The sequence below is a fragment of the Chlorocebus sabaeus genome, unplaced genomic scaffold (genome assembly GCF_047675955.1).
Source record: "Chlorocebus sabaeus isolate Y175 unplaced genomic scaffold, mChlSab1.0.hap1 unalloc_scaffold_159, whole genome shotgun sequence".
NCBI classification, from domain to species: domain Eukaryota; kingdom Metazoa; phylum Chordata; class Mammalia; order Primates; family Cercopithecidae; genus Chlorocebus; species Chlorocebus sabaeus.
This window is the reverse complement of record NW_027327401.1, coordinates 296,097-319,972: the sequence shown is the minus strand read 5'-3', so window position 1 is coordinate 319,972 and position 23,876 is coordinate 296,097. Positions and strand designations below refer to the sequence as shown.

Here is a 23,876-nt window from a genome sequence, read left to right as displayed (position 1 = left end):
ACTACTCAAATCTGATTAGAAGCCATTGTGGGCTGGTAATTATCCATAATTTTAGGAAGACAGATGTAGCACCAACTCTGTTCTCTAATAGCAGGCTTATTAATTTTAAATTTGCATGGCAGGAGAATCAGATGGCGAGGTGAGATAAGCATTCAGATGCTTGGTCAATGATAGCTGTTTACTTCCACGTGTCACATGGGGATTTGGGACCCGGGAAGTCCACTGAGAACTGAAGATTGTCTGTCCCCTAACCAGCTGGGTTCTTTTTCATCCTGAGCTCAGAAAGATTGCTCCTACTGCAGCCAGGGAAGACAGGTTGTTGACTGGTTAGAAATCATGGTAGGTTATTTTCTCCACTCGCAGTTCGCAGTTGGAAAGCAGGGCTATCAAAAAGTTGTCTCTGTTGTATTTCAAATCTGGGTGTTTAAAAAATTATGTAAGCAATTTAATCATTTCTTTAACAGTAGTTGTGTGTGTTCTTGATGCAAATGAGAGGTGCATTCCCTTGTAAAATCCCTGGGACTTAATAGGAAGATGTGAGCCTTAGAACAGAAGTTGGTTTTCTAGATGATCATGTAGATATGATGCTGAGCACTAGACAAAGATGTTGATTGAAGCGATTTAAAAAAATTTTGTCTGAGTTCAGATTTTACACCAATATTTAGAAAATCAGCAAAAGAACTTGGAGGAATGTTCTCAGGCATCCAGTTCAGCCCCCTGCGCACATTGTCATAAAATCCGAGTGTGTGTACAGGGAGACGCATTCCTTTCTGTTCTCATCACTGGTCCTTCCCTGGCTCTGCACCTGCCTGTCATGCGCGTCCCTGTGAAGAGACCACCAAACAGGCTTTGTTTGAGCAATAAAGCTTTTTAATCACCTGGGTGCAGGCGGGCTGAGTCTGAAAAAGAGAGTCAGCGAAGGGAGATAAGGGTGGGGGCGTTTTATAGGATTTGGGTAGGTAAAGGAAAATTACAGTCAAAGGGGGGTTGTTCTCTGGTGGGCAGGAGTGGGGGTCACAAGGTGCTCAGTGTGGGAGCTTTTTGAGCCAGGAAAAGGAATTTCACAAGATAATATAATCGCTTAAGGCAAGGACCGGTCATTTTCACTTCTTTTGTGGTAGAATGTCATCAGTTAAGGTGGGACAGGGCATTTGCACTTCTTTTATGATTCTTCAGTTACTTCAGGTCATCTGGGCATATAAGTGCAAGTCACAGGGGATGCGATTCCTTGGCTTGGGCTCAGAAGCATGACATTGCCCTCTTCCCTACCTTTTCCCTCCTGTGCGGTTCTCTCACAAAGTGAATGGCCTCAGCCACAGCTTCTCTGCAGCTGCATCAGACTGTGGCGACAGGAGTGGTGGCTCCTGCAGGGCCTGCTGTCCCCACTGAGTCCAGTCTTGCTTGCCGCTGGAACCTGGTCACCATTTTGCACCGAAAGTATGTAATTCTATGGAATGAAAGCCAACATGCTGGGAATGGAGGTGTCTTTATCACGGTGCTCTGCATATTTTAATCTTGGGTGGAAAGTATGGAAAAGTATGTGATACCTGTGGTTTGATGTCAGAAGGACGTTGTGAACTTGACGTGGACTGAGGATGTTCAGGTGCAACAGGCACCCTGGCTTCATTAAATGAGACTTCCCCATCTCCCTGTCAGGCATGCACAGGTGTATGGCCACATCTTATGTGTTATCCTTATCTAGAGTGCGCCTTGTCGTCACGTTTAAAGTTACATGATGATATTCTGCCTCATAGAGTAGGTCCCAAACCGCATTCAACACAGAAATGTACTAGTGCTATTCTACATCGAAAGTGCTTTCATATACCAAGTGGGAGAGCAGTCCTAAAATCTGGGCTGGAATCACAGAAGGAAGACTTGGGGAAGCAATAGATTCCCTAATCCAAAGCTGGTTTTTCATGAACCTAGAAACAGGACCAAGAGAAGTGAATTTGCCTAAGGCCCTGACAGTGTCTCACGGTAGCATTTGAACCTAGCAGTTTCTTGACCTATTTCTTTAAATGATTAGTCATGCTTCCTCTGATTCCTATATAAACGTATTCCTCATTCATTCTTTTGTTTCAGTGAATTATTGCGGTGCTACCACGTAGCAGTATTTGAGTCAAAATGTGGCAGTGTTTATCCCTTTCCAAGGTTTTTAGTTGCACAGTTTGTCAAAGTTGTGCTAACAGTTTCTTGTTGGTTGCAAGGTGTCCTTTCAGAAGCCAATTGTGTGGTGTATTTATATTGATTGTTGGAGGTAGTTTGGTTAGAACCTACTTTGAGTGGCTGGCGTGGGCCTGGGGGACAATAACAGCTGCCTGCTTCATGGGCAGAGATGAAGTAATTGCTTCCTGGGAAGTACCATCCTCCTGGCCACACTCTCCAGCCCATTTCCTTTGTGGTGGTTTCCTTGCATCTGCATGGTTCTGGCTTCATGTGAGTCTCTTTTATTTTAGCATATGACTTCAGGCTGTGGGGAAGAATGGCCATTTTAGCACAGAGATGCACACAAAGGAACAACTGGCTAAATGTGAGTGAAGACATTCTTGGGGGGGGATTCATTTCTTTTATTCTGTAACAGGCAATCTGGGAAACATTCTGGACAAGTGGCCTGTGGCCTGCACTGTCACAGCTCCTCCCTGCAGGATCGCAGATGTTTGGAGATTGTAGTGATAACTGTTATCATTGAGAATGCCATTCTCACAGGCTCTAATAAGTCAGGATTTATTCAGTGTGAATTTGTTAAAGACAACTGTATTTCTAGCCAAATCCATGGGAGATGTTTCTCCTGGCAGTGTTGCTGGGGGTATTCCCGTGGCTTCGTCTTAGGGGAGCACACGCCTTTGAATACTGCTGAAGCTGTGAGTACCCAAAGCGCACCGGAGTACTTTTGCCATACGGGGTGTTAGTCACTGATACACGTCTCAGTCAGACCTGATGGATTCTTGACCCCTTCCTTTCTTAATTTTTTAATTTTTATTTTTTATTTTTGTTTTTTAAGAGCACAACCCCTCAGGTGGCCACCATGAATCTCTGGTGTTTTCAGTTGGCTGCAGCCTATTTGCTATCTCTGGTTCAAACATATTCGAAGTCTGATGATGCTTCCCTCTGTTGTTCTTCTGCTGTGTGACCTCCACGCATGCAGGGTTCAAGACTGTCAGAGCTGGGAGCCACCTTCACAACTCCCAGGGTTTCCAGAACCTCCTTTATCTAGCCCTGGGGATGGAAGAGATGTCATCAGAGACGGAGGCTTATTAGGTTTACATGCCATTGATAACGAATGAGGAGGTTTTCTTTTATATAAGGGGAGCTTCTTATAATGTGCTTTAGTAGGGTAAAGAAGCTTTTGAGGTTTGCTTTCTCTGGAAAGATAATTTGTGATCCTGCTGTTGCTTTCAACAAAAATATCATTTGCATACCAGTGCATGTTGTATTACTGAGCACTGGCTGACAAACGGTTCTTAACTCGTCATTCACTCCGCCACTGATTTTTGAATGGCATATGTGTGCCAGCTGTAGTAGGAACTTGCTAGACTCTAGGACTAACCCTTATGAAATAGGGGTCCTGGCGGAAGCAAATGCATATAACTATAAAGGTTTGAGGGGATATCAGAGGGGGTGCCTATAGGTGCAAACTTCGTTCATTCACTGTCCCATCTAGGAGGTTTTGTGTCTTAGCAGCGTGTTCCATAGCAACACATCCCTCTATCAAAATATTCATCGTATTATTTTGAAATTCTGTGCTTAGATGTGTGTTTTTCGGACTAAGTTTAGAACTGGTTAAGGACAAGCTATGGGGTACGTATTATATATATCTACACATACACATATATTTATATATATATACATTACCATTGTAAATATAGTATATATTTATATATATACTCATATATATATTTCTCCCTCTCTATATATACATACACACCACACACATACACACACACACTTCTACTGCCAAGCACAGAAAGTCAAAACTCGGCAAGGGTTCTTTTAGTGTTCATGAAAAAATAGATGTGTTAGTTGAGAGTGTCCTTAAGTTGCCAGGGGAAAGACAGGATGGATTCACAAAGGGAGATAATGTTTTTTTTTTTTTCTTTGTTTAACTCTTGAATTCGAAATAATTCAGACTTATGGAAAAGTTGCAAAAATAGTACAGACAATTCCCATATACTCTTCCCTCAGATTCCCCAAACATTTCACCCCATTTGTACTTTCCCTCTCTGTGGATATAATTTTTTTTTTTTTCTGAAATGTTTGAGAGAGGAAGGTAGAATGCAGGGCAGGGTGAAAGGTGGAAGGAGAGACGTGGGTTGGGAAGCTTTTTTTTTTTTTTTTTTTTTTTTTTAAACCTTCTAAGATGGAGTTTCGCTCTTGTCACCAAGGCTGGAGTGCAATGGCACAATCTCGGCTCACTCTAACCTCTGCCTTCTGAGTTCAAGTGATTCTCCTGCTTCAGTCTCCCGGATAGCTGGGATTACAGGCGCCCACCACCATGCTCGGCTAATTTTTTATATTTTTAGTAGAGGGGTTTCACCATGTTGGCCAGGCTGGTCTTGAACTCCTGACCTCTGATGATTCACCTGCCTTGGCCTACCAAAGTGCTGGGATTACAGGCGTGAGCCACTGTGCCTGGCGATTGGGAGGCTTTTGCCGTAACCCAGAGTGCTATGATGAGGGCTGGACCTGGTTGGAAATGATGAGGAAGGTGAGAAGTGGTTAGGTCTGGCACATATTTTGAAAGGAGAGTTTAAATGGGTTGGATGACAAGAGAGAGAAAAAGAAGTATTAAGGATGATGTCAAGGATTTTGGCCTGAGTAACTGGAAGACTAGAGATGCTGTTATTGGGATCGGGAAGACTATGGGAGGAGTGGGTTATAGTAGGGGGAATCAAAAGTGTGTTTTCCGCATGCTAAATTTGAGGTCCAAAAAGGGATGTCAAGTAGTGTTGGCTGGGCGCCGTGGCTCACGCCTGTAATTCCAGCACTTTGGGAGGCTGAGGCGGGCAGATCACCTGAGGTCAAGAGTTCGAGGCTAGCCTGATAATTATTAAAATCGATGATTGATGTTTGCTAATTAATCATATTATTGCTTCTAATACTGCAGGGGGTTCACACCTACCTGTGATGTTGTTCCTAATATCTAGGGACAGAGAGCATGATTTTAGTTTTAATACCACAGTAGGTATACACTCACCCTGTGACACTGATCCTAATATTGAGAGGGGTAGAATATGACATGACTCCCAACATAGCAATGAATGAACAGCCACCCGGTGATATTGCTCCTGATATTCATGGAAGAAGCGTATGATATTACTCCCAATATCCCAGGGAGGGTACAGCTCTTCTGTGATATGGTTCCTAGTATCTGGAGGGGGAGAGGATGATAATAATTCCAGTATCGCAGGCTGTGTTCACCCACCCTGTGATATTGTTATTAATATCCTGGGAGAGGAAGATATGATTCCCCATAGAGCAGGAGGCGTACACCCAGCCTGGGATATTGTTCCTAATATCCATGGAGAGGAGAGGCTGATGTTACTCCCAATATGGCAGGGGGTGTACATCCACCCTGTGATATTCTTCTTAATATTCCAAGGCTGAGAGGTTGATATTACTCCTAGTATCTCAGACACCATACACCCCCGTGTGATACTCTTCCTGATATCTGGAAGGGGAGAAGATGGTATTAATCCCCATATCGCAGGAAGTGAACACGTACTCTGTGATATCTTTCTTAGTATGCAGGGAGAGAGAGGATAATATTATTCCCAATATTGCAGAAGATGTACACGTCCCCCCGTGATATTGTCCTTAATATTCCAAGGCACAGAAGACGATGTTACTCCCAATATCGCAGAAAGTGTACACCACACAGTGATGTTGTTCCCATGATCCAGGAGGGAAGAGGACGATATGACTTTCAACCCTTGCACCCTGCAATGCTCTCATCCTGCAACACCGACACCAGCTCAACCTGACATGGGACCAGAGGTGCTGGCTGGGGGTGTTCATTGCTTCTCTGTTCTCCCTTGCCAGACTCAGTAGAGGAAGCTGAGACCGAGCAGCCGCAGGAACAAGGTAGGTTTTGCCCGTGGCTCAGGCTTCTCTGGTTATGAGCTGGGCTTTGGAGTAATGGCAGGGGAGGGGACAGAGGTGAGTACGGTGGGCATTGGATGCGGCTGTCACCCCTCTGTGGTGTGGGCCGGGGACTTGAGGGACATCGCCTGAGGTGGGCCTGAACCTCCCGTCTACTCTGACACTGGAGGCCGTGAGGTCCCACATTTCTTCCAATGAACATGCTGACCCCCGCCTGGTCCCCAACCGAGATGGGGCATCCTTTCCACTGCTGGGACCCACATGTAGCTGTGGGTTCCTTTTTCATGACCTGGAGAAGCTGCAGTTCACCCTGTGCTCTGCCTCAGAGATGGGAGGCCACACTGCCCTCAGCGGGTAGCAGAATTCAGAGCCTTAGGTTGCAGGGGCCTCAACTGAGGTCCCTGAAGGGTCTTCTCCTTCCTGAGGGGAGCCAGGGGGGAAGGGAAGGCTGTTGTAGGTTTGCCTCAGGGAGGGGGTGGTTCCACCCTCTGCCAAAGTCACTGGAGCAAAGGCACGTGGCTCTCCAGCTGCCCCGGAGGCCAGGGTAGTGGCTGGGAGGGGCTGTGTGCCTCTGCTGGGTGGGGGCGATTTCTTAGCTAATCTAGTGTAGTCAAGTCAGACATTTGCCTCTAAATCATATTTATTTATTTTTTTAATTCTAAGGCTTTACAGATGAATAAGGAGGCAGTTTGTATTGAACATATTTTTTGCATGTGAGCTTGAAACAGAGGGTCGGTTTAAAGCTAGGTTTTTCCCTTCCCAGTAATGCCTCCTTTCATCCCAGGTTTTCCAACAGGAAATGCGCTTGTTTGCTCACCTCTGGGAGGGGGCTTTGGCTAGGAATCCACCAAAGCCAGCAGACACCAGTGGGCTGCTGGAGCAGTCTGGCCTTTGTTAACCCTTTAGGAACCGTGGGCTTCAGGTTTTCAGACCATCCACGGTGAAGGTGGCCACAGGGGCCTGGAAGCTTTCCCATCCTTCCTGCAGGGATGGTCCGTTTCCCTGCACGGAGCTGGGCACATGGGTACAACACCCCTGTCCTGTGCCGTCGGTGGCTTTACCAATTTTGCATAGCAGCTTTTGAGCTGATCCATAGCTCTGATTGGCTGTTGAGGATTTCATGGATTCCTGTACCCCACCGGGGGGCCCAATATGCTGACAGAAGTTACATTTGTAGTTGTGGTGCTGCATATTCATGGGTCCAGTTAGAAGGCTTTGATTCTTTCTAAAGGGAAAGGCATCTCTGAGGGGTCACTGTTCTGACACAGTCTCCTAAAACCTTGCTGTCAGGTGGGCGACAAAACAGGACAGGAGGGTGATTTTGTAGGAGAGTCGGGCCACGGGCCTGCGTGTTCTCTCTGTCCCCGTAGTGCCGGAGTTCGTACGTGCTCCAGGCCCCGAGTTTGCGTTGCACATAATTCTTAAGGGCTCATGGCAAGCTGCGCCGGGGACACAGAGGGCAGGGATGGGGGGACCCTGCCCCCAGTGGACCAAGGACTCACTGCCGGACTCTAATATGTCTAGGTGTTTTTGTGACTTGCAGAAATACCTCCATCTTGTCTGGGCCTGGATCCACAGGAGACCCTGTCGAAGGTGAAGAATGTTCTGGAACAATGCAAGACCTGCCCAGGCTGCCCCCTGGAGCCAGCGTCCTGGGGTCTCTGTGCGGCATCCAGCAACGTGAGCTTGCAGGACCCCGAGGACCCCTCCTTCTTCTTGGAAGCTGAGGACGACTGGGAGGACCCAGAGGCCCTGAGCTCACTGCTGCTGTTCCTGAACGCCCCCGGGTACAAGGCCAGCTTCTGTGGCCTGTACGACGTGGCACTGCCATGGCTGAGCGGCATGTTCTGCAGCTTTAGCGACGAGGAGGAGCTGACTGAGTGCCTGGCACATGCCCGAGGGGCGGCCAAGAAAGCTGGCCTCTTCATGACCAGAGTCCGTGCCATCGTGGACTGCCTGGTGGCCCTGGCCTGGCTTCACGTGCTTCATGGACAGAGCCTGGTGACCCTGAACATCCTGCAGTCTGTCCAGGATGCAGTGGTGGCCAGAGAGGACCAGAGGGTGTAATGGCCAACATGCTGGCCGTGGCTGTGAAGAGGACAGGCCGGACGAGGCAGGCAGCTGAGGGCTACTACTGCGCCTTATGAGCGGCTTGGGACCTGGGCCATTGGAGGAACCAGGCAGTGGTGCTGGCCAATTTCGGGACCCTGTGCCTGCATGCAAGTGCCAGCAGGCTGGCCCAGCACTACCTCCTGGGGACCATGCGGCTGTTCTCGAGGCTGCCCTGCAGGGAGTGTGGCCGAGACTTCACCCACGTACTCCTGCAGCTGGGCCACCTCTGCACCCGCCAGGGCCCAGCCCAGCAGGGCAAGGGCTACTATGAGTGGGCCCTTCTGGTCACCGTAGAAATAGGCCATGTGGAGAGTGAGTGCCCTAGTTCCTCCTGTGAGCCTTCTGGGGCCACTCGGGTCAGGGCTCACCTGGGGTTTATGATTCAGAAACAAGTGGTGGTTTTTCTACCATCAAAAGTGCTGAGCCATGTCCAGCAGCAGATGTTGGCAAGCGCCCTGGAGACAGGCGGTTCCCATGCAGGGCCAGGCCCTCTGTGGCCTACTGAGGCAGCCAGCTCTTCCTGGTTTGCCCAGGGACCATCCTGCCTTGGGCACTGAAAGTCCTGCATGCTGGGAATTCCTAGACATAACCCTGGGATCAAGGCAGGCTCGGCTGCGCTGGGACTTCGGGCCCCACCATGAGCCAGGCCCTGAACACCAGTTCTTGTGCCCGTGTTATCTGCTTGGTATGTTGGCAGCCTGCGCACCTGTCATCCCACTTCACAGAGGACACGGGGGCGGGTGATTGCCCAAAGCCGCAGAGCAGTTCATGCAAAAGCAGCTCGTTGTGCAGTGTGCCAGGCCCCACCCACAAATGGGGCTTGTGGGGTCCTCGGGTGGCAGAGACTGAGCGTGGGAATGTGAGCTTCAGGCCACAGAAGCCACAAAAGGGTGAATGGCGTGATGGCGGGGCAGCACTTGGCCCTGGGTTAGGGAAGCCTCTTTAGTCTAGAACCAGAGGGTTGAGAGCATTTAGTCAAGTAATAGTTGGTGGAGGAGAGGCTGGTGGTGTAGCCTGTGTGAAGGCCTAGGGGTGAGAGAGTGGGGGTGAGTGAGTGGGAATGAGTGGGGTGTGAGTGGTGGTGAGTGAGTGGAGGTGTGATGGAGTGAGTGGGGATGAGTGGGGGGGTGTGAGCGGGGATGAGTGGGGTGTGATGGGGTGAGTGAGCGGGAGAGTGAGTGGGGTGTGAGTGGGGGTGAGTGAGCGGGAGTGGTAGCGGGGTTGAGTGGGGTGTGATGGGGTGAGTGAGCGGGAGAGTGAGCGGGGATGAGTGGGGTGTGATGGGGTGAGTGAGCGGGAGTGTGAGTGGGGTGTGAGTGGGGGTGAGTGAGCGGGAGTGGGAGCGGGGATGAGTGGGGTGTGATGGGGTGAGTGAGCGGGAGTGGTAGCGGGGTTGAGTGGGGTGTGAGCGGGGATGAGTGGGGTGTGAGCGGGGATGAGTGAATAGGGGTGAGTGAGCGGGAGTGGTAGCGGGGATGAGTGGGGTGTGATGGGGTGAGTGAGCGGGAGAGTGAGGGGGGATGAGTGGGGTGTGATGGGGTGAGTGAGCGGGAGTGTGAGCGGTGTGAGTGGGGGTGAGTGAGTGGGAGGGGTAGCGGGGATGAGTGGGGTGTGAGTGGGGGTGAGTGAGCGGGAGTGGTAGCGGGGTTGAGTGGGAGTGGGAGCGGGGATGAGTGGGAGTGTGAGCGGGGATGAGTGGGGTGGGAGCGGGGATGAGTGAACAGGGCTTATGCAGGGAGGTGCAGAGTTGGGAGGGGGTGGGTTGGGTGCTGGATGGTGAGAAGCTCTTCTGGAGCGCTAAGCAGGGCCTGGGGCCTCAGGCTGTGGCTTGGCCTTTTCCCCAAGAGCACTGGGGAGCCATGGAGTGCTATCGAACAGTCACTGCAGACGGAGCAGTGAACGGACAGTAGGTGGGCAGGGCTGTCCGAAATCTAGGCCACAGAGAATAGATGAGGAAGTTGAGTCCAGGGAAATGGCTGAGACAAGGGATACTGTTGTGGGTCCCCTCTGTCTTGCAGCGCTTTGTCATGGCATAGTGAGACCACTCAGAGGTGCCTCCTGTGACCTGGACCAGAGCCCCAGGGGCTGTGACCAAACCTGCCCATTTCCAGCACAGGCCTGGCACCCACTCCTGGCCCTAGGAGGGATAAGATTTTGGAAAGGACCGTGTGAAGGGGCCCCGGTCCCACACATCTGCCCAAGGAGGGTTGGGGGGTTCAGACCCAGGCTTCTTCCGCAGGGACATTCTCTTACTGGAAGGAGACCTTCCAGGAACCCAGTGCCCCAGCCCCCACTGCAGCCTCCAGTGGCTCTTGGCACAATAGCCTGTGGTACCTCCTCCTACGAGGCCCTCCCCGGGGTGCTGGGGGATTCAGACTTGGAAATGCAGGCCAGGGAACGGGGATCATGCTTCCCTGTCTCCCCACCCTGCGCTGAACGATCGAGGAGACCAAGGGCGGGGCTGATACCCCACATGCTTCCTTGGGGTCATTTTTGAGTCACTTTCGGTAGTTTGTGTCCTTCTAAGAATTTGGCTGTTGTGTCTAGATGGTCTGGTTTGTTGGTGTACAATTGTTCGTAGTGTTTTCGTGGAATCCTTTTATTTCTGTCAGGTCGGCAATAATGTTTCCTTTTCATTTCTGATTTTAGAAACTTGGGTTTGTAATTTTTTATTTCTTCATTTTTATTAGAGATGGGGTCTCATCATGTTCCCCCGGGCTGGTCTTGAATGCTGGCCTCACGATCCTTCCACCTCAGCCTCACAAAGTGCTGGGATGACAGGCGTCAGCCATGGTGCTCAGTCTCTGATTTTAGTCATTTGTGTCCCGTCTTTCTTTCCTCGGTCAGTCTAGTGAACAATTTGTCAATTGTGTTATTTTCAAAAAACCCACCTTCGGTTCTGTTATCTCTTTTGTTTTTCCATTCTCTGTATTTTTACTTTCCATTTCCACTCTCACGTTTATTATTTTCTTCCTTTTATTCACTTTGGGTTTAGTTCTTTTTCTAGTTTCTCAAGGTGGAAAGTTAGGTTTTTGATTTGAGATTTTTCTTCTTTCTTTGAATGTAGACATTTACAGTTATAAATTTCCCTTTCAGCACTGCCTTAGCTGCATCTTGGAATTTTTGATACGTTGTGCTATTTTTATTTTTAAAGACAGAGTTTTGCTCTATTGCCCAGGCTGGGGTGCAGTGGTGCAATCTTGGCCCACTGCAACTTCTACTCAGGTTAGAGCCATTCTTATGCCTCAGCCTCCCGAGTAGCTGGAATTACAGATGTGCACCACTCCACCCGGCTAATTTTTGTATTTTTTTTAAATATAGAGACGGGATTTCACCATGTTTCCCAGGCTGATCTCAAACTCCGGGACTCAAGCGATGCTCCTGCCTCGGCCTCCCACAGTGCTGGGATGAGAGGCGTGAGCCACCGCACTGGCCGGGGCTGTGCGTTTGTTTGCATTCTTCTCAAATTAGTTTTTGGTTTCCCTGCTGGTCTCTTTGACTCACTGGTTGTTTAGGAGTGTGTAGTTTTCACATATTTTTTGAATTTCCCACATTTCCTTCACTGTCGATTTCCAGTTTTGTGCCAGTACAGCTGAAGAACACCTCTGCTTTGGTCTCAGTCCTTCTCCATTCACTGAGGCTCGTTTTGTGGCCTGGCACATGGTCTGTCATGGGGAATGTCCCATGGGTGCTCGAGAGGACTGTGTATTCGGCTGTTGTTGGGTGGCGTGTGTGACAGATGTCCATTCGGCGTACCTGGTTTCCTATGTTAATCTCCGGAATGTTTCTGACACTAGAAAATCAGGCTTTGGGAGAGGCCAGTGAGCCTGTGGCTAGGGAGCCTGGTTGCATGAGAGAAGCATGTGTGGGAACGCCAGGGGCCAGCTTTGAATCCCATTCCCCCAACATGATGCCATGTGTGGCAGACGTGATGCTTGGCTTTGCTCTCTCAGGGTTCCATCTGTGACAGGGGCCACTTGTGCCCCTGGCCTCATCAGCTCAGGCTGAAGGCAGCCCTGATCCTGGCCAGAGGGTCTTTGTGAAGCAGAAATAGATGGCCTGGTGCAGGTGCCAAGCCCCTGCTGTTCACTCTGTGTCCATCCACAACCTCGGCCCTGGGAGTTGTAAAGAAGGCCGGCCTGTACCATGAGCATCTGCACCAAGATGTGCCCATGTCACAGTGTGCTTGGCGTCTGCCCTGGCACAGGTGCATGGCCTGTCTGCGCTCAGGCGCCCCGCCTATGGGGCCCAGGCTCACAGAGGTGTGAAGGAGGCAAGCAGGGGCCTCTGAGCCCAGCCAGCCTCGCTTCGATGCTGGGAGACTAACGTCTTCCATTTTGTCTTCTGCCCAGACCAGCTGCGGGCCGTCCAGTGGCTGTGCTACTTCTACAGCGCCGTCATGCCCAGCGAGGCCCAGTATGTCATCTACCACGATCTCCAGCTCTCCCTGGCCCGCAAGGTGGCCGACAAGGTGCTGGAGGGGCAGCTCCTGGAGACCATCAGTCAGCTCTACCTGTCCCTGGGCACGGAGCGGTAAGGGCTGGCTTTGCAGTGGTGGAGGTGGGGGCGGGCAGGGAGAAGGGCACAGGGAAGCTGGCCCAGGGCCCAGCAGCCCCTCTCCTTTTGATCATTTGGTGCTTTGGCATCAGATGCTTTGAGCTGGCCGGCCTGGGGTCATCCCAGGGCTGCTGCTGGCCCATGAGTCCCAGCTTGAGCCTCCCTTGTTGGGGCAAAGGTCACCTCAACCCCAGCAGAGGCAGTAGGTGCACTCTGGGCTGTTCTTCCTACTATGGTGGCTTTTGTCATCTTACCTGTGCCTGCCCCGAATCTTCACTCCTGGGCTTCGTCTGTCCCCTTAAATGTGACCACAGCAGCCACCTGTGGCTTCTCTCCCACAGAAGACAGAGCCAGTTGTGTCACCTGCTTCCCTGGGGCAGGGTTTCAAGGTCTCACATCCCATATTTGGCCTAGTCAGCTTCCCCCAAGCATCCTGACCTGGTGGGGTAACCATGGCCCTGGCCACCCCACCCATAGGGCCCAGTGACATTGCTGCAGTCCCAGCCCCTTGAGTGTTGGACTTACTGAGAGAGCAGAGAAGGAGCCAGATTCCATAGGGACCTGGGAGACTGACTGTAGTCTTGGCCTCAAGTTCACAGAAGGAAAATGGGACAGTGTGCTAGAGCCATGCTTCTCAAAGTGTAGTCCCTGGACCAGTAGAGCAGCATCCATGTCACCTAGGAGTTTGTGGCAAGTGGGAGTTCTAGGGCCTGCCCCAGGCCTGTGGAGCCGGAAGCTCTGGGGGCAGGGCCAGCAAGCTATAAGGACAGGCCTCCGGGTGACTGTGATGCCTGCACACCTTGAGAACCATCGACCTAGATAGCCTCTGAACACTAACGGCTCCTGGTGCGTCTGGAGAAGACACAGGCCATGACTGGGAGGCAGGGGAGATGGACTAGCACACTCCTCCTGCCACAGGGCAGCATGATGCTCGATTCCCTCAGAAGGATGTCCTTCATCTTTTCCATGCCGTGTGTGTTCACTCTGGCCATCCCAGCAGCCTGGGAAGGGCAGAACACTGCACACACAAGAGGGCCGTTCCCAGTCCCCACATGCCAGATTCATCTGTCATCAGACCCACGGGAGGAGGCAGACTGGTTCCAGGAGGATGAGAGCCCTTGTTCTGACACCTGTGTCTGATTCCAGTGATTCCAGGGCCTACAAATCCTCTCTGGACTACACCAAACGAAGTCTGGGGATTTTCATGGACCTCCAGAGGAAAGAGGAGGCACATGCCTGGCTGCAAGCAGGGAAGATCTATTACCTCCTGCGGCAGAGCGAGCTGGTGGACCTGTACATCCAGGTGAGTGGCAAGGGATGCAGGAGGACTCCTGTGCTGTTCACTCTCTGTCCATCCACCCATCCATTCACCCTTCCATCATCTATTTACCTGTTCATCCTTCCATCCATCCATCCATCATCCATCCGTCTGTCCTTTCATCCATCCATCATTCATCCATCCTTTTATCATCCATCTATTCACCCGTCTATCCATCCATTCACCTGTCCATCCACCCATCCGTTCATCCTTCCATCACCTATTTACCTGTTCATTCTTCTATCCATCCATCATCCATCCATCCATCATGCATCCACTCGCTTGCTCATCCTTCCATCCATCCATCCATTCACCTGTTCATCCATCCATCCCTTTATCATCCATTGATTCAGCCACCATCCGTCCATCTGTTCGTCCGTTCATCCTTCCATCATCCATCCATTCACCTGTTCATCCATCCATCATCCATCCATCATCCATCCACCTACCAATTGATCTTTCCATTCATCCATCCTCTCACCCATCCATCCATTCACCGTTCGTCCATCCACCCACCCACCAATCTACCTATTAATGCATCCCTCCATTCATCTATCTGTCCATTTGTTTATCCATACATTCGTCTGTCCACCATCTATCCATCCACATGTACATACATCATCTACCCTCCACCCATCCATACATTATCTACCCACCCATACATACACACATCATTCCACCCACCCACCCATCCACCCACCCATCCATCCATCCATCCAAGCATTCATCTATCCACACACCCTTCCATCCATCCATGTGTCTTCATCTCCTCATCCATTCATCCATCCATCCACTCATTCCTAAGCCACTGCTGAGCACCTGTTGTGTGCCTTTTCCCTCCCTCCAACTGGTTCCCTCACATCCTCCTCCGGTGGCCAGCATCTTCTCCCTGAGGGCAGAGGCGCGGCCCCTCACAGTGCACAGCACTTGCTGGTATACAGCACATCCTCAAATAATGTGACCACTCAGTTAACACACAGAAGAACTTGCTCCAAGCGACACGTGGCACATCTCCTTACAAAATGAATCTATCATAGTGGCTGTTTTCAGAGGCTTTCCGAAACACTGTGTGATCTGGTACAAATTGTGAAGCCCAGGAGCCTGGTGAAGCTTTCATTATTGAGCACCTGCTGTATACCTCCTTGAGCTGAGGAGAGGGATCAAGAGCTCATGGCCAAGAGGGGACCAGGCCCACCCACAAACACTGAAACACTGCTGATGTGGCAGGGATGTGACAACGCAGCAAGGAGACAGGGGCTGGGCTCCCAGCAATCTAGGGGCCACGGAGACTGGTTTGAGTGCAGGGGGAGTGGGCTAGGGCTACCCCTGGTGGTAGGATTCACAGGTGTCGGGCTCCTGGGCTGCAGCTGCTCAGTCACCTCCTGGCACTCAGGTGCATCAGTTCATTGTCCTCATGCCAGTGGTGGGGGCAGCCTCCATGCACAGGGTCTGAAAAATGCTCAGGTGTACCTGTAGTGTGTGGGAGAAAAGAGGCTGGCAAAGGTGCGCGTAGCCACGTTGCTAGGTGTGGGTCTGGAGCGAACTTCTGTCTCCTTTCAGGTGGCACAGAATGTGGACGTGCACACAGGCGACCCCAACCTGGGGCTGGAGCTGTTGGAGGCAGTTGGAGACATCTTCTTCAATGGGCCCTGGGAGCAGGAGGAAGGCATGCCCTTCTACCGAGTGAGCTGGCCTGTGGGCTGATGTGGGTGGGCCTCAGTGGGGCACCTGGTGGTCTGAGGCATATGACCATGCCGCTGCCCGGGAAAAACGCTCGGAGCCTGGACGTGACAATTGCTCTACCCTTGTACCTGATGACCTCAAGCAACCATGAGTGGGAAGTCCTGTCCCCATCTTCCAGATGAGGAAACTGAGGCTCAGAGAGGCACAGGGACATGTCAAAGGACACACAGCATATCAGTGGGAGGCCCAGGTCTGCATGTACCCCGAAGTGGGACGACTTCTCCTTTCCTCTGAGCTCACAGTGTGGCTCAGCCCTGGGCACAGATCAGTGTGGTGTTTCTAGAGCAGAGAGGAGTGTTGGCTCCCCCCAGTCAGACCCCCAGTGCTCAGGTGGGAGAGGCTGGTTTGAGGCTGTCGGGAGTAGCTGGATGGGCCTCAGGTGACTCTTCAGCCCCCAACTTGGGTGTCTGAACTATGTGTTATCCCACAGCACAGAGCTGTGTCGAGGTGCAGGAGTAGCTGGGGTGTGGGAAGCTCCAAGCACATGTTTGAGCTCTGACGAGGACGCTGCGCAAGGTGGGTGCTGTGGGAAACCTGACCCCACCTGCCTGTGTGGTAGGACCAGGCCCTGCCCCTGGCAGTGACTACGGACAACCGCAGGGTGGAGCCGCAGCTACAGCTGTGCAGCAAGCTGGTGGCACTCCTGGTCACAATGGAGAAGCCACAGGAGAGCTTGGAGGTTGCCCACATGGTCCTAGCACTCAGCATCACTCTGGGTACGTCCCCTGAGCCCCCACCCTGCCAGGACCCACACTTTGCCAGAGCCCAGCCTCTGGGTCTGCAGGCCAGGAGCTGAAACAGCTGCTGCATTTTCCTGGTCTCCTGTCCAGGCAGGCAGATCTGCCCAACTGGCTTCCCCGTCCGGCTGTGGGGCACAGCCCGAGGTCTCTCACGCAGTGCAGAGCTCCCTGCCTGCCTGATTTCTGCTTCCTCTGCCTGTTCCCGCTGCTGACCACAAGGGCCGCCCAGTGTGCCCTCTGCCTTCCAGACATGCCAGGCATCTCGTTGGTCCCTGTATGTGCCAGGCTGAGTGGCACATTCCCTTTGTCTTGTGCCTTTCCCACCGTCATCAACCACACGGCTCTCTGGCTGATAAAATCCCAGTTCCCCTTCCAGCAGTCTGCCCCTTAAGGCCGGGCATCCCCTGGTGCTGTGCCAGGGTCGTCTGTCCCCCTCCAGAGACAGGGAACCCTAGGCAGGCCACATGTGCCAGTGCCTTGTGTCCTGTGGACCAGTACACAGTAGGTGTGCAGCTGACTTCCCAAGGTAGGGGGATCTGATCGTGACACACCCAGGAGGAGTCAGATGTCACATCTGTGGGTTGCCTGGAGCTGGGGTACCCAGGAGCACCTGAACTGCATGGGCTCCCCTGGTTAAAACCAGTGAGCAAAGGCAGGTGGCTATGTGTAGACACAGAGCTGGGCCATCCAGGTCCGACTTTGCCAAAGCCTCACAGTAGACAGGGGCAGGCCTTATTAATTCTGCTTTCCAGACGGGAAAGTGAGTCTGGGAACCCAGAAGGGAATGGCCAGAGCTGCCCAGGTGACCACAGGTGCCTGGAGGAAAGCCACGAGTGCTGCCTGGGGTCTGTATACCTGCTCCTGAGGGGCCTGTGCCCTGCCTGCCCCAGGGAGCCACGTCCTCACACCTGCCCCTTTGGCCTGCACCCCAGGGGACCGGCTGAATGAGCGCGTGGCCTACCACCGGCTGGCCACACTGCACCACCGGCTGGGCCATGACAAGCTGGCGGAGCACTTCTACCTCAAGACCCTGTAGCTCTGCAACTTGCCACTGGGGTTCGACGAGGAGACCCTCTACTACGTGAAGGTGTACCTGATGCTCCGTGACATCATCTTCTACGACCTGAAGGTGGGAGGGAGGGGCAGGGCTCGGGGTGTTCCCAGTCCCCTTGGAGTGGGATCTCCACCCAGCCCCGAGGCCTGGGTTCCAGCCTTCCTTAGAAATGGCCCAGTGGCCGCCCTGGAGCTCTATGCCCGGCTGGAGGAGCCAGCAAGGTTAGCAGATACAATTCAGCTCCCAAGATGGCCAGGCCCCACCCTCAGGAACTCAGTCTCAGCCAGGAAGGCTGACACATGAGTGGGCAATGGTGGCCTCTGGGTTAAGAAGGAGGATTGTAGTCAGGGAGGCCCTCCTGGAGGAGGTGACATCAAAGCTGAGTCTTGACAGTCAAGTGTCAAGGTGCATTTAACAAAGAAAATAGGGTCGGGAGAAGGACATTTCGGAGGACAGCATCATCCTCACATTGAATCCACGTTGCAAGATCCAACCCAAATCCTGGCACCTCCTCTAGGAAGCCTGCGCAGGGTGCCAGCCTGCAGGGAGCAACTCCTTCCTGGAGTCCCGAGACACCTTGAATCTTCACATCACCCAGGAAGGGTGGGGTGGGACCAGTATCTTACCATTGGGTTCACAAACAGGGAAACCCCAGCTCAGGGCAGGTGCAGTGGGGCGGGGCCCCAGCCAGCCAGGCTGAGGCCTTGCTGGGTCGGGTGTGTCTGGAGGGGACGTGCTGTGTTCTGTCTGCCCCAGCCTTGCAGGGCTGGAGAGCTGGGACTGGCAGACTCAGACCTGGGGTGTCTCTACCCCTCTGCCCAGCAGGCACCGCCCTTCCTTAGCATCACACCGGCACCGCGTCAGTACTCGTTATGGGCTGAGGGGCCAGGGCACTCCAGTCCAGGGGCCGAGATCTTGGAGGCCTTAGAACAACTTGAGGAGCGGGGCAGCCCTAAGACCCTGCCCTGTATCCCCCACTGCAGGCCTACAGCGGCCCGATATGCCTCAGCCCAGTGCTGGCGACACCTGGTGGTCAGATGTGGTCCCTGTGGCCTCCCAAGTCCCAGCCAGACATGGAGGTGCCAGGTGTCAGGCCTAGGGGGACGCTGCTCACTGCTCAGGGGCTTGCCTGGGACCCAGGGGGACGGGCCTCCCAGAAGAGGCCTTTCTCTCTCTTGGTCAAGCCTGCCGCCCACTCCGCCTGTCCAGGAGAAAGGAAAGCGCCAAGTAGTACCTGAGAGGCCAAAGTCCATGGTTGGGGTCGGGGGACAGTGGCCTCCTTCACCTCCTTCCCATGCACAGCCCTCTGGGCCTCATCGTGACTATGCTGTCAGCGCAGGCCAGCTTCCCACAGGGAGGCCCCCTTGGAATTCCCCAAGGGCGGCTGTCTTTCCAAGGCTACACCCTCCTCCTTGTATAGGAGGCTCTGGACCCAGGGCCCAGAGGAGTGGGAGAAAAAGCCGGGCTGGATGGGACCTGGAAGGTTGGCAGAGAAGCAGGGGTAAATGGGCATCTTTGCCAACTGCCTCTAAAATGGTGTCCCCTTTAGTCTACACATGAGAGTGAGCCCTGGAATAGGGTGGATTAGGTGTGTCCTGGCTCAGCCTGCCACTCAGTAGCTGCTGTACACACTACAGGCAGATGAAAATGCGCACAGGCACACACACAGGGACACGTACGCACAGGCACATGTAGAGACATATGCTTTGGCTGGCTCCTTCCTGTTTAGTTGGGAAGTCCCCACCCCTTCAGGAAGCCTTTGCCTTTCACCCCTGGCTGAGTCTGGGACCTCCTGGGCTTCCCTCTGCCACAGCCCGGGCCACCCTGTGTGGTCAGTGTTCACTCCCGAGGCCCTCAGACTGGGAGCAAGGACATTAGGCTCAGCCACGCACCCAGCACAGAGTCCAGTGTTCGGCTGGGCCGGGTGCATTGGATGAGCAGTGGCGGTGACTTGGGGCCTTCTCACGCCCCTGCTCCGTGTGTGGGGTGGGACAGTGAGGGAATGGACTGCTGCATCTTGGACTTTGTCGTTGGGAGCCATCTTGAGATGGTAAAGAGGGACAGGCCAGGCATGGGTCTTAGAGAGGTCCCTTAGGTGACCCCCATGTGGAGGAGGAGCCTGGGGAGAAGCCGGGTGGGGGATGGGAGGGTCAAGGAGGAGGTCTGGGAGATGGCATCCCATCCCAGCGATGGTGAGTTTGAGCCAAAGATGCATTGACAATGGGAGTGGATATCTGGGGAGTCACATTCTGTCAATATTTCAGGGAACATTGCCAAAGAGGACACCTTAGAGATGGTTTTCTACCTGGCCTGGCCCGTGGAGGGCCTGGAAATGGTCAGCATGGACAGGGGCCAGAGGGGAGCCTGGGTCACTCAACACTGTGCCCCTGCTGTGGCTTGGAGCCACGGGTCCTGCATGGAACTCTCAGAGCAGGCAGGATCTGCCCTGACCTCAGCCCATGGGGAAAGCAGCCACTGCCTGCAGAGAGGGTGGCACTGGGGCAGGAGGCTTGGGGTGAGTGGGGCGTAGGGACAGTCAGGAAGTCTTCCAGGGGTATCAGGGTCGTCCCCACCTCCTGCAGCTGAGACCACAGCAGTGTCACAGGCTTCGGGGTTCATGGGGTGAGCCAGCATTGGCTGGACATGTGGAATGACCTGGAGACAGGAATGGCCTCTGGGAAGATGGGCTCCGAGTCCCCCTTTTGCTGAGCATGGCCTGTCTCCTTCAGAACCCGTTTGATGCAGCCAGGTACTACCAGCTGGCACTGGCAGCCGCCGTGGACCTGGGCAACAAGAAGGCACAGCTGAAGATCTACACGCGGCTGGCCACCATCTCCCACAACTTCCTCCTGGACAGTGAGAAGTCGCTCTTCTTCTACCAGAGGGCCAGGACCTTTGCCACCGAGCTCAACGTCCACAGGGTCAACCTACCTCCTCTGCCACCCTGCGGGTGGGCCCCTTGGTTGACCCCAGCCACCCTCGCTGAGGACAGCATCCAAGGGAGTGGGTATTGTGCAAGGAGGATGGTCTCCTGCCTCTCCTGGTGTCTCCCGTGGCTCATTTTCTGGGAAATGGAGGAATGAAAGCAGGGTTCATATAGCAATAAATTTTTTTTTTGCAATAACATACCGAAGTCCCCAGGGCATCCTTCCCTGTGTGCTTCCTGGGCTGGGTCTAGGGGCCAGCTCCTTCCCTGGTGGCAGCCCTCTGATCTTGGGGATGAGAAGGACCCTGAGTCCAACAGACCTGGGCCAGGTCACCATGAACCTCGGTTTCCTCGGCGGCCAGAGGGGAGATGGTGGTGGAACTCCCTGGGCAGGTCCCTGTTCTCCCTGCTCAGAGCTTTTACTGCAGGTCTCGTGCTGCTCTTGCCTTTAACCTTCAGGCCACTGTGCCCAAATGTGGGGGCTCCATTGAAGAAATAGAGGCACAGAGAGGTTAGGTGTCTGGCCCACCGTCACACAGCAGGTAGGGGCGGAAACGAAGAGCCCAGTACACTGACCACCACACCACCCTGCCAGCCTGCAGCCAGGAAGGTGTCCCCCATTAGGACCCAAGGTCAGCTCCTGGAGCTCTCTTGTGGTGTCAGGAGAGCCACAGGCCAGTGAGGGTGGCGACGGGGATCCCTCACTTAGTGTCCTCTGCTCCCAGACTTGGTTGGGCCGAGCCTGGCCAGTCCTACCTCTGGCCACTGGTCAGCCCTGCGGGAAGTGAGATGCAGGGATTTCCGCCTGTGTAGACGCTGCTACCCAGTATTGAAAGCCTTATCTGGGCTGACCCCAGCCATCCTCACATGCCCCTCCCCTTCTGGCCCCCAGCCCTCATCCCAGAGCCAGGAATCCCAGGTTTTCCTTCTTGGAATCTCTTGGCCCCAGGGAACACAGTTCACACGGTCTCTTTGCCAGTTTACACAAGAAAACAGAGGTTCAGAGACTATGGGTGTCTCACTTGATTCTCACGTACACTGCACTCTCCCAGGCCCCTCTTTTAAACACTTTAAATGAGGTGACTTTCACATCGCATGCAACTATTTCAACGCGAATAATGTGGTGGCATTTGTGCATTCAGAGTCCTGTGCAACCACTCACGCCATCTAGTTTCAAAATGTATTCATCTCCCCAGAAGAAACCTCCCATCCTCACTAAGCAGTTACCCCTCCTTGGTATCCCCCAAGCCCCTCGTTTAATGGAAGGGGAAACTGAGGCCCGGAGAGAGACTTGCCATTAGGCGGAGCTCTGATAATAAGGAATCAGGCACCCATCTGCTGGTTCAATCCTGGGTTGGTTTTCCACCCAGCAGAGGTGACAGAGCCAGGAGGTTCTGGGACCCCATGCTTGCAGCCAGAGCCCTACCCTGAGCCTCCCCAGCAGGGGGCAGCAGAGAGCTTTCCAGAACCAGCAGCGGGTCAGAGCTGCTGACAAACCTCACGAAGACCCCAGATCGCTGTCTCTGTGGGTTGGGTTTGGGAATTGGAGAGGAGGCCGCATGATTGGAAACTTGAAGACAGCACGGCCTGGCTGGAGCAGCCGGAAGCGCCGTCACGTTGAGTGAGGACACAGACCTCCTGCCCGCTGGGCCGGGCCTGCAGCCATTCTTCTCGGGGTGGGGCCCGTAGGTCCGGGTTGCTCTTGGTCCCTGACCTGCCTCAGAGTCCGGGGGGCTTTGGAACTCTGCCTCCCCATCTCCACCCACCCTGGCTGGTGCCATGAGGGGCCTGGATCCTGGGATCCTGTTCCTCTTGGGCAGAAGAGACTGGGGGACCAGAGGAGATGATGGGTCTTCAAGCCCCACATTCAAACCCCAGCCCACCACTGACAGTCTGGGGGTCGGGATGAGGGAGTTGATGTCTCTGAGCCCGTTTTGTCACCACTAAAATGAGGCCGACATACTGGTGCAGAGTGCCAGCCCCCGGGCTAACAGAGACCTGTTTCCTACTGGCAATACCTCTTACTCCTAGGAACAGCTCCAACCACCACACACTAGGGAACACTCAACCCAGGCCAACTTGTCAGAGGCACGTGAACCAGAGCGACTCCATCTTGAATGGGGGCTGGGTAAAGGGAGGCTGAGACCTGCTGGGTCGCATTCCCAGGAGGCTAGGCATTCTTAGTCACAGGATGAGATAGGAGGTCGGCACAAGATACAGGTCATAAAGACCTTGCTGATAAAGCACGTTGCAGTAAAGTCCGCCAAAGCTCACCAAACCCAAGATGGCCACGAGAGTGACCTCTGGTTCTCCTCACGGCTCATTATATGCTAATTATAATGCATTAGCTGCTACAAGACACTCCCACCAGCGCTGCGACAGTTTACAGATGCCATGGCAACATCTGGAGGTTACCCTACGTGGTCTCAGAAGGGAGGGCAGAAATTCTCAGTTCTGCGAATTGCCCACCCCTTTCCTGGAACACTCATGAATAGTCCAACCCTTGTTTAGCGTATGATCAAGAAATAACCATGAAAAAGGGCAACCAGCAGCCTTTGGGGCCACTCTGCCTATGGAGCAGCCATTCTTTTTTTCTTTCTTTTTTTTTTTTTTTTTGAGATGGAGTCCCGCTCTATTGGCTGAACTGGAATGCAGTGGCGTGATCTTGGCTCACTACAACCTCCACCTCCTGGGTTCAAGTGATTCTCCTGCCTCAGCCTTCCTAGTAGCTGGGATTACAGGCACCTGCCACCACGCCCAGTTAATGTTTTGTATTTTAGTGGCGACAGGGTTTTGCCATGTTGGAACAGGCTGGTCTCGAACTTCTCACCTCAGGTGATCCATCTGCCTCGGCATCCCAAAGTTATAGGATTACAGGAGTGAGCCACTGCGCCTGGCCAGAGTAGCCATTCTTCTATTCCTTTTCTTTCCTAATAAACTTGCTTTCACTTTATGGACTCGCCCGGGATTCTTTCTTACGTGAGATCCAAGAAACCTCTCTTGGGGTCTGGATCGGAACTGCTTTCCAGTAACAAACTTGCTTAACCTCTCAGACCCTTCGTCTCTTCATCTGTAACCAAAGACAAAGCCTCCCCCGAGGTTCCAAAAGTGTGGAGAGAATGCATGGGAAATGAGGGGCACAGATTTGGTGTGCAGAACCAATATCACAGACTGGGTGTCAAGCCACTGTCGTACTGGAAATAATATCATGCTCTCCCCCACAAGTTATGAGGAACAATATCCCAGAGGGGTGTGTACCTTCTCCGGTAGTGGGACTAGTATCATCATCTCTTCCTTTAGATGACAGGAACGAAGTCACAGGGTGGG

General features: G+C 53.3%; 1 protein-coding gene across 1 annotated transcript; it reads left to right on the top strand.

Annotated features, from left to right (window-relative positions):
- Nucleotides 1-1,631: 1,631 nt before the first annotated feature.
- On the top strand, nt 1,632-20,751 carry LOC140711122 (SH3 domain and tetratricopeptide repeat-containing protein 1-like). The gene is given in 10 exon segments (XM_073014029.1): nt 1,632-2,530; nt 5,901-6,081; nt 7,643-8,158; nt 8,161-8,523; nt 12,564-12,744; nt 13,924-14,071; nt 15,647-15,769; nt 16,389-16,545; nt 17,502-17,698; nt 20,353-20,751. Coding segments are annotated over 8 exon segments (1,740 nt in total). The 5' UTR covers nt 1,632-2,530; nt 5,901-6,081; nt 7,643-7,941; the 3' UTR covers nt 20,707-20,751.
- Nucleotides 20,752-23,876: the final 3,125 nt, after the last annotated feature.